At 37.6% G+C, this 11,245-nt stretch overlaps 1 protein-coding gene across 1 annotated transcript; it reads left to right on the top strand.

Annotated features, from left to right (window-relative positions):
- Positions 1-3,444: 3,444 nt before the first annotated feature.
- LOC124538039 lies at positions 3,445-4,603 on the top strand. The gene is made up of 2 exons (XM_047115044.1): positions 3,445-4,033; positions 4,180-4,603. The coding sequence occupies exons 1-2, from the start codon at positions 3,553-3,555 to the stop codon at positions 4,578-4,580; spliced, it is 882 nt and encodes a 293-aa protein (XP_046971000.1). The 5' UTR covers positions 3,445-3,552; the 3' UTR covers positions 4,581-4,603.
- Positions 4,604-11,245: the final 6,642 nt, after the last annotated feature.

Genomic DNA, 11,245 nt, shown 5'->3' with positions numbered 1-11,245 from the left:
CAGGGTACCACCCTCGAAATAGCCGTAATTGACCATGGCAAAAAAAACTTTGCAAAAGGGCAAATATATGTTGCACTAAGTCACGTCAAAAGTCTGGAAGGCATAGCATTATCAGATTTGGGCGCCAACAAATTATTGAGTAACTTATTTAAAGTAATATGTGTCGTTCCGATAAACGAAAAGACGAAGTGTTCATTACACAAAGCGCCTCAGGAGGCTCGAACTCCGCCCAGGTAGATGAATTAAAAAGTCATCTGACTGGGATATCTGCACCATTTTGGACTTGGCCCTTATTTATAGAGTATACAAAATATACAAGAAATGCCACACAACATGGATGAAAAATGAAATGATGATGCATAATTTGCGTCGGTCTTTCATGGGGTCACCGGACAATAACTTTGCACTAAGTCGCGTCAAAAGTCTGGACGGCATAGCACTATCAGATTTGGACGCCAACAAATTATTGAGTAAACCACATATACTATAGACTATAGATCGTTGACGGAAATAATGAGGCTACGAAATCTGACTTCCGACAACGAGGGTCTACAATGATGGTCTGCTTAGGAAAACAATAAAAAATATTTTCTTATTAATTTAATAACTGTTTGGTATTCATGTGTATGTATTGAGTTACATTTAAACTGGGTAGGTTATTTTACGAGAACATGCGCTCGCAGGTCAAACGCTGCCGCAATAATACGCCGTCGTAAAAGGGCGTCGGCCCCTGACCTCCGTCTCCAGTGGTGGATTTACGGGGAGTTCGTCACTATAAGGGACGGCGGCAGCAGAAAGACGCGCCTTTACAGCTCACAGTGTCGGTAGCGGGTATTTGAGTTAGGTCGGATTTTCAGCGACGGCCGCTGGCAGGGCCAGTAGTAAGCCACGAGCTCTGTCGCCTTGTGGTATGGCACACATCCGAGGAGGTTTTAGTGGCTAGGACGGGGTCTTCTGCACCGGGAGTCCCACATATCCATCCCGGTCCCTAAATCCGGACGGAATGCGTAAATGCATTTCCTACTCGTAAAACAAAAAAGGGATGTAAGGGGGCGCAAACTACACATTAGTGCCCCAAGCCAACCTCACCTGCCCGTGGAGCATCCTGCCGACCAGCAAACGAGGCTCTGGCGACCGACTGATGGCGGTATAACCATCAAATAAAATAGGCGTAACTAAATACCACAGGCCGGCGATGGGCAGCAGCGTCACCGGTGCCAGAATCTACGTCCTGCGATCGCCAACCCGCCTGCCCAGCGTGGCGATTATGGGCAATTCCTTCAGATGTAGCACACACGCAAGCCACGGCCCCCAGTTCCCGGCATCACCGCTATTCCTCGTCATGGTGGCGACGATGGTAACGGTGGGACGGGGGGTGCTAAGAATCACCGGACCCTTGCGACGTACAACGGACGCACGCTACGGCTTGACTCGCATCTAGCGCAACTTGAGGTAGAACTTGGGAATATTAGCTGGCACATATTAGGGTTATGTGAAGTCCGTAGAGAGGGAGAGGACACCGTAACCAGTGTTGCCAACTCTACGTCTTTTTACGTAGATCTACGTACTTTAAACCTTTCTTGCAAACCTACGAACTTTAGTCCCAGAATCTACGTATTTTCTATCAAAATTGTTCAAATTTGCAAAATAGACTGAATGGGCATATTTACCTTTACTTTCGCAAAAAAAAATCAATAAACGTTCCGTTTCATACTAACTAACGCACACCCCTCGCCTCGCTACTCAACACGTCGCGCCATTCATTTGAAACGGAGGAGCCATAAATTAAAAAAAAAATGAAATGTCAAAGTGTCAAAGTGAATCTTCATAACCTAAAAAAATATTTAAAAAAAATATTATTTTTCAACTTCCTGCTCCATTTAATTGGATTCAATTATGGAAATAAGCAGTGACAGTGAGGAAGAGCAGAATGTTACTCCTACTAAAAAAAGAAAGAAAGAACAAAAATACTTACAATTATGGGAAAAAGACAAAAATTATTCCAGTTGGATTAAAAAAAGCGACAAAGGAGATTACTATTGTTATTGTAATGTCTGCAAGTGCGACTTGAAATGTGGTGGAGGTAAAAGAGTTTTGACAAAGCATGCGGAATCTATTAAACATAAGAATTATATTAAAGGTTGGTGTGGTCTAAGTCTACTTGCTTTACTGGTGTGGTATTTTGTTTTGGTTTTAAATTATTTACTTGCTTTTCTAATAAAGTGTAAGAAAGAATTAGGTAATGTAAATATTCTGAATGTAAGTTTATTTAATCATCAGATGTGAAGGGTTATGGTTTCAGTTTTAGATTATTATTTTACAGCCAGCATTTGTGTACGTCAGAATGGCGGGTGTATGAGTATAAAAATAGATTCAGTAATTATATTATAAATATACCTTTAATGTACTAGTTAGTACCTGTAAATAAATTCAATGTACCTCTTTAAAATCTGAGTTATTTACAATGATAAGTGAGTCGCCAACCTGATGTCAGAATCGTTTGGTAAGAAATTTTATACTCATACACCCGCCAATCTGACATACACCAGCATTTACACATGATAAATTCATGATAATTTCAGGTGCAGTACTTCAACCTACTATTACTTCAATGATGCCTGGGTCTGCATCAAAGTCATTCACAGATAAAATTAAGTCTGGAGAAATAAAGATGGCATGTTTCCTAGCAGAGCACAATCTACCATTTAGCTTAGCAGATGATCTAAAGGATCTTATACAATCAGTTGCCCAAGATTCAAAGCTTGCATCAGAATTAACTTTTGGAAGAACAAAGGCACATGCTATTGTTACAAATGTTACTGGTAAAGTAGCAGAAAACCAATTAATTGAAATATTAAAAAAAAACAAGTTTTCACTAATAGTTGATGAGAGCACAGACAGATCATCAATTAAACATTTGGCACTTATTGTAAGAACTGCAGTTGATTTTCATGTTGAAGATAGTTTTCTATGTATAATACCAGTTGTTGATGGTACGGCTACAGCTTTACATAATACTTGTACAAAATATTTTGAAGAAAAGAATATTCCATACAAGGAAAATATGGTTGGATTTGCAGCTGACGGAACCAATTCCATGTTTGGACAACATCATTCCTTGTCAAAATTGTTTGCAAAAGATATTCCGAATCTGTTTCTAATCAAATGTATATGTCACTCTTTTCATCTTTGTGCCTCATATGCTTGCAAAAAATTACCACGAGGTGTAGAGGACTTTGCTCGTGATGTCTACAACTATATACAGAATAGTCCAAAACGTATTGGAGACTACAAAGAGTTTCAATGTTTTGTAAATATTAAACCACATAAACTATTACACCCTGCCCAAACAAGGTGGCTGTCTTTGTTACAAGTTGTAAAAGGCTTCTTGAACAACTACCAGCATTGAAACTATATTTTCAAAGTGCTGTGTTAACTGACAGATTACTTGCGGCTCAATCAATCCTTGATAAATGTCTGGAACCAACCACAGAATTATATTTAGAGTTTTTAAGTTTTGTGCTGCCATACTTCAATGATTTGAACAAAGAAATGCAATCTGAAAGTCCAAAACTCTACTTGCTATATGAAAAAATGTTTATAACCTACAAGACTATATTGGAATGTTTTTTAAAGCCAGAATATTTGGAATTAACTGAAGAGGAAAAAACAAGCATGCAAGTCCATGACAAAGTTGCAGCATTGGAATTATTGGAATTAAAAATAATGAAAATTGATTTTGAAAAAATTGAAAACCATTTACCCCTGGAAGACATTTACTTAGGAGGCAATGTTGCTGCTTTAATTATAATGAACAGAAACAGTATTCATCCAGATCAAATAAGACAGTTAAGAAAAAAATGTCTTGAATTTTACATTGAAAGTCTTAACCAAATAAAAAATCGCTTTCCCTTTGAAGATGAGCACCGACAAAGATTGAAAAATTTAAGGTTTTTAAACCCCGACATATTGCTGGACTCAAATTTAAAACGTTCTGTACCATCTATAGCTCATTTAGGGCAAATGTTTCCAGGTAATATGTTTATCATTAACTTCAAATATTTCATTTATGAATTGAGTCTGCATCTTATTTAAAATTGATTAAATAATTATTAAAAATACCTTATTTCAATTAATTTATTGGTTTATAAATTAATCATTTAATATATTTATTTTCAGGATTATGTCCAACAAATTTAACAGAATTAGACAGGGAATGGAGAGCTCTAAGAAACACTAATCTTCCATTTCAAGGGGATCAGCTAATCAAAGCAGATGAGTTTTGGCGTCACATTTCAAAAATAAGAAAAGGCGATTTCTCTCAAATGTTTCCTTTATTGGCCCAATTTGCACAAAATTTATTAACATTGCCACATAGTAGTGCGAATGTCGAGCGACTGTTTTCTGCGATAAATTTGATGAAAACTAAGATAAGAAATAGGCTTCACACTGACACACTCACAGGATTACTTTATACGAAAAGTGGCTTGAAAAAAAACCGCGAGCCTTCGCAGGAACACTTAAAGCATTTTAATAAAAATATGTATAAATTTAATTTGCCTGAAAATGATACTATATAATAAAAAAATAATAATATAAATAAAGTGATGATACTGAAAGTAAACTTGTTTAAATTAACTACAGGTGGTATAAGTTTACCAGAATCTCATGGCAAATAAGCCAAACTTTATACACAAATATATTAAAATCCATTCATTATTTAACCTTATTTATTTCATACCCTATGTGCAAATATATAAATATCTATATAAATAAATGATTTTATATTTGCCATGAGATTCTGGTAGACCTATAATTCATAGATTTTTTGTTTGCTCACAGTAATTTATTTTTAAATTTATTGTTTGTATTTTAGGGTAATATAAATTGTCGTTTTATTTACTTTTACCTACCCTACTCTCTTAATTTCACTAAGAAAAAAAGTACGTAGATCTACGTATTTTCTATATGGCAATTTCACATTTCTACATAATTTTCTTTATCTGACCTACGCCTTTTTAAAAATCCGAGTTGGCAACACTGACCGTAACCCTCGAATCGGGCCACCTAATGTACTTCCGAGAGGGAGACCAACAATCCCAAGGTGGCGTTGGGTTTTTGGTAAATATATTAAGTCCCTAGATGACAACGTTGTAGAAATCTCCAGTGTGTCGAACAGGGTAGCGTACCTCATTATAAAGCTCACCGAGAGGTACAGCCTCAAGGTGGTGCAAGCGTACTGTTACACTCTGGCTACGTATGGGAAAGGGCTGACTATCCATTCGTGTGATCTGCTTCATCAGCGATATGGAGTCAAGCCCTCAGTTCCATTCCAGAGACAGTTAGTTCAATATCAGTCTCGGGACGGGTCGGAAGTCGAATAATCGACTACTAAATCGGGTTGGGTTTAGCAAACTTCTGCACGATTTTGGGGAAACAAATTATTTTATATGTTAGAGGATTAGTCACTGATTACAAAAATACCACTCGCGTCCTGCGAAATTCTGCACCATTTTCGAGAAAATTAAGAAAACTATCATAACCTATAAACGCCGAAATACGTCAAATAGATCGTAATAACAGTTTAAGAGCAGGATAAGTGACATATTTTGCTCTAGTTCGACAAGGATGCAACATAACAGTGCTTGTCATATGTCAAAACGCTTAATTAATGTGTCAAAAGTCAAGATAGTGTTCTGTAAGAATTCGAATTTCATTCCGTTGTTTCTCTTTGACTCGCGCGAATGTGTTCTCCATTTTGTTTAATTTCTTTTAATTCGACGACTTTCGCTTTAATCTTGGACTCCGATTCTTTGCCTACACGACTACTTACTCGCTTATATATACTGGACACCGATTTTTTGCCTACGCGATTAACTGTTGCTATCATCCCGGACGAACGAACGTGGTGTTTAATAAATACCATGTCGCAGTGTACTGACTCACAGCCGTCGACAAGTCGCGATTTTTCTTCTGAAGAACCGCCAGTTAAACGTAGTCTATACGTTGAGGAAGTAAAAAAAATGTACAATTTAGCTAAGGTGATGCGCAAGCTTGGTACTCCCGAACAAGCTATTAGCTTCGCTGAAGAAAATAACATGATACCACAAACAAAGATGTGCCGCGTTCATAAAAAACCTATGACTGTCATATTTTCATCAAATAGAAATGTTGGATCTTTCGTCTGTTATAAAGGACCATGCCGAGGAAAGAACGTCAGCCGAGCAAAAGGAACATGGTTTGAGAATATTAAAGTATCACTAACACAAGTTTTTTATTTAATGTATGCATACTCTAACAAATGGAGTTATGCCATGGCCATTAAAGAAGATTTTAATGACGATAACAAAGGTAAGCTATAGCTATAACAAAATAAACACATCACAAATTCATAAATTATTTATGGCAAGCAATTTTAAATATTCTTTTTTTGTTTCAGGCAGGCATATTGAGGGACATTGGGTCCTCGGCATGATAGAAGATGGAAGTGAGGACCTTAGGCTTGAGGTCTGTCCGGAGAACATAAGGTCTGCTGATGTTTTGGTGCCCCTAATAAAAAAGCATGTCGCTGAAGGCACCATCATCCATACCGATTATTGGCGAGCATATGACGGATTACAAAATCATAATTATATTCATAAAAAAGTTAATCATAGTGATCCTGAAAATCCGTTTGTTGCCGCAGATGGCACGCATACACAAAGAATAGAAGCACAGTGGCGTGTCGTCAAAAGATTCTTTGCTAAAGATAATTATAATAATCGGGACAATTTTGCAGACCTTATAGTGGAATATTTATGGAGACGAGATATTACAAACCAAAAAGAAGATCCCTTTATTGCACTTATAAATGTTGTAAAATATGTATACAAATAATAAATGTAACATAATTAATTGATAATTGTTTTATTTGTACCTTATATAATTGACCTGGAATATATAATAAAATAGAAATAGAAAGGTTACACTTGTATATTAAACTTTTAATTGAAACTTAACTCAAAGCTGACTATTTTTACTCCGACTCTATGTAGTCTTGTCGGTCTTACCCCTAGAGTGTTTTTTAAGAATCTGGCCAATTAAGGCCACTGAGTTTCTAAATTGTTGATAAAATTTTAAGGTTAGAATTATGAGATTAGTTTTTGCCAATATCTCAAGAACGGAGCAAATTCGCATGATGGGAATGGTACAGGGGGATAGGGGGAATAGTCCCCCCCCTCCCCCCCCACATTACCCCCCTAGTGCAGAAGTTTTCTAAACCGCAACCACTAAATCTATTTCTAAATCCTTAATTAATTCTATTTCATTGTAATAATTTTCTATTTCATTGAATAATAAATTATGTTTCTAAATTAAATTTAGTTTCATGAATAGTGTTTTTTTTTTAAAAACCAATAAAGAAATCACGTATAACAGTACGCACTGACCTCGACACACTCGGACGATGAAGTGGAAGAATTATTCGATGACATATCGAGGGCCCTCCACTTCACAACAAAAACCAACTACAACGTTGTAATGGGGGACTTTAACGCTAAAGTGGGAGTACAGAATTGCAGCGAATCGGTAGTTGGACTCCATGGATTTTGAAGCAGGAATCATAGAGGGCAAATGCTTGTCAACTTCCTTGAACGGAAGGGGCTCTTCTTGATGAACTCCTTCTTCAAGCCGCAAAGGAAGTTGACGTGGCAAAGCCCTTACACTATGACCAAAAATGAGATCGACTTCATAATGACGAACAAGAGGCATATATTCAGAGACGTCTCAGTGATTAACAGGTTCAATACCGGTAGTGATCACCGACTTCTCCGGGGCTCTCTGAATATCAATTTTAAGGCCGAGCGCGTCCGTCTGATGAAGTCCACGCTCCGACCAAAGCTGCTCCAAACCATTGCGGGATCTGAAACATTCCAGTCAATCCCGGAGAACCGATTCGCTGCTGTGAAAACCACATCTGACGTAAACCAGAACCTCGAAAATGTAGTTCGAATTCTCAGGGAAGAAGGCACGAGATATTCTGGCATGCAGCGTAAGGGCAGGAAGTCCAATCTTTCAGAAGAGACTTTAGGGCTCATGAAGAAACGACGTGAAAACCCACCTGTCACTTCGTCAAGAAACGGCAATTAAAGCAAGAGATCAGCAGGCGCTTACGACACGATACCGGTGCTCCAATACTCTTGCAATTGAAAGAGCTATTAAGCAGAATCGGGGGTCTAAGGTGTTCGTACAATCTCTTGGAATTTGTTCGTACAATCGGGTGGCTCCACCCGGCAAAGTTGACCACAGCAAGGGGAGAAGTCGTTTCTTCCAAGCCGGCAGTACTTTCGGAAGTAGAGGACTTCTACGACCGGTTATACGCATACATCTCGACCTAATCCCGAAAATGAGGATCCTAGAGCAACATTAACACGCCATTTCTCCGAAGACCTGCGTGAAGTCAGTATTTGCGAAATCAAGACTGCTCTTGGACAGCTTAAAAATGGAAAAGCCTCTGGAGAGGACGGCATTACCACAGAGTTATTAAAAGCGGGAGGTAATCCGGTACTTAGGGAACTTCAGACGATTTTTAACTCTGCCTCTTCGAAGGGAGAACTCCGGAGGCGTGGAGTAGGAGTGTGGTCGTCCTGTTCTTCAAAAAGGGGGACAAAAACCTGCTGAAGAACTATCGTCCCATGTCCCTACTGAGCCACGTCTATAAGCGGTTTTCAAGAGTGATGACGAACCGTCTTGCGCGAAGATTGCATTCGTGGACTATGAGAAGGCCTTTGACTCGGTTGAAATCTGGGCTGTTCTGGAGTCCCTGCAGCGTCATACATCCAAGTGATGAGATGTCTCTACGAAGCTGCCACCATGTCCGTCCGAGTACAGAATCAGCAAACAAATCCCATACCATTGTATCGAGGAGTGAGACAAGGCTACGTTATATAAATAAATAAAAAAATAAAAAAGAGAGGGCGCTACTTAGCCACGCAAAGTATCGGCTCCGAGCTAATTTGAGAATTAAATATATAAACAGGTGAAATTCTGCGTAAAAACTAAGTGCAGTGTAAACATAAATAAAGGGCTTGTAACATATACTGTGGACAAAGCACCAAAACTAGTGAACAATCATCAAAATACAAGCAAAACAGTGCAGTGAAATAACGGTATTACTATTCTGCTAGTGACTTTTATGCGCAAAAAAGCAGATCCCTAAAACCTACGAAAGACAGTACATAATCGAACAGTGAAATTATTCAACAATAAAGTGAAAAATAAATTCTAACCAACAATATTAATGATTTTGCAATAACATTAGAATGACACATCAATATCGATCGAGGTAATAACGCCATCTAGAGGATATACTGAAAATTGTCATAGCTCGAGATAGCCAGACGTTAGCAATCTCAAATTCAACGTCTGCGTACTAGTAACTAACCATACCAATAGAGGGCAGCACAAGTATCAAGACAAAAGTATCTTCTTACTAATAGTTTTTGTAAGGTTTATTTCCAAGGCCACTTTACGACTTTCTTCGTATAAAGCGTTTTACATTACTTGTAGTTGGTTTGCATTTTCTGAGAGTAGGACTATGTCGTCGGCAAATCAAATTCAAATCAATCAAAGGCAAATTCAAATGACTCAGGTAACGTCCTTTTATATTTTTGCCTACCTTTTCCCAATTTAGTTTACCGATGATGGCTTGTAGCACCGCTATGAAGATAGTAGGCGAGAGTGGGTCTCCCTGCCTTACGCCTCTACTTATTTGTATGGGTGGTCCTATAGTCTCTAGCTTCACTCTACCAGTACTGTTATCGTAAATATTTTTTATTACCTTTATGTAGTCTAGTAGTACTTCTTGTGAGAGTAGAGTGTCCCATATTGATGAATGGGACAGAGAGTCAAATGTCTTTTTGTAGTCGATAAATGCAAAATAGAGTGGTCTTTTGAATTCTTGGTATTTTTCTATCAGCATTTCTAGCAAGTGTATGTGGCTTATAGGTCTGTAATTATTTATGTTGTTAGGGTCTCCTTTTTTGCAAAGCAATATAATGTTTGACTCTGACCATTGACGAGGTGTGCTTGAGCTGTTTAGTATCTGATTAAACAGTAGAGTTAGTAGTTTTGCTAGATATTCACATCTAATTGTTATGATTTCATTAGCGATTCCGTCGGGGCCTGGGCTTTTCTCCATTTTTAGTGTTTTAATCCCTTTAATTACTTCAGAATCTTCTATGTTTGCTCTTGGCTCTCCTCTGTAAACTTAGAATACAAATTCATCAGAAGGAGTTCTTAAACCAGGAATACTTAATTATTTAACCAATAAAAACCTTGGAAAACTATCCAGCGAACAAATAAATAAAAACACAAAACAATAGCAATTACCGCCCCCCTCTCACATGCACAGCACGACTAGTACACAAATAATGAACAAAAAACATCTACACATGGTACAGATATGATAGAACAAATAGATGCAAAAATAGATTTAAAAGAACGGAAATTAATTTTGCCATAAAATGAAATTTTAATTTAGAGGATAGTCACCAAATATCATATAGTATCCTAATATGGAAAACCTTCATTTCTCTAAGGCTATAAGTATTAAACGCAACATTTGACCATCTTCTGTTTCATTCGGTCTACTAACGATCGCACTCACACTATCGAGTCAGTTGCGCAAACGCTTCACGAGTGGCAGGCGTGTTTTGTTTTGTTGTCGTGCAGGAAATTTTAAAGGTAAGTAATAAATGAGTATTACCAGCTGTGATGTTTGTATACATAAGTGTTATACTATTTGATATATATGTATATGTTATGTTTATTTCACCATTTTGTGATCTTTTGTTATTAAATTATTCTGACTTGAAAAAATATTTAGAAGAGTATGAACTAGTATAAAAATCCAAATATGGACAGTCGTCAGTGACTAATTATGGAATATTCCACAATTAGGTCTTAATATTTCATATGATAGATACTTGCTATTATTTATTTAAAAATATTTATGTAATGTTTGTTTTTAGAATGTCCGGTTCACAATCAACCAAACGAAAAACCTGGGATGAAGAAAAATGGCACAAGCTATAAAATTCGTCCGGGAAAAGAAAATGGGGTATTGGAAAGCGGCACAGCATTTTCAAGCGCCTAGGACAACTTTATTTCGTCTCTGCCAAAAAGATGAACAGCCTCCCGAAGTGGCAGCAGCTACTATATTAGGATGAAAAACTATCTTGAGCTCCGAACTTGAACGTCAGCTAGT

This window comes from Vanessa cardui, chromosome 19 (genome assembly GCF_905220365.1).
Source record: "Vanessa cardui chromosome 19, ilVanCard2.1, whole genome shotgun sequence".
Lineage (NCBI taxonomy): Eukaryota > Metazoa > Arthropoda > Insecta > Lepidoptera > Nymphalidae > Vanessa > Vanessa cardui.
The sequence above is the reverse complement of the archived record's forward strand: the minus strand, read 5'-3'. Positions and strand labels throughout refer to the sequence as shown.

What these genes read in the sequence shown, in the direction of transcription:
- LOC124538039 (XM_047115044.1), top strand. Translation starts at nt 3,553, where the DNA reads ATGCAATCTGAAAGTCCAAAACTCTACTTGCTATATGAAAAAATGTTT. An exon ending in TTTAGGGCAAATGTTTCCAG is followed by an intron (nt 4,034 to 4,179) that starts GTAATATGTTTA and finishes ATTTATTTTCAG; the next exon opens with GATTATGTCCAACAAATTTA.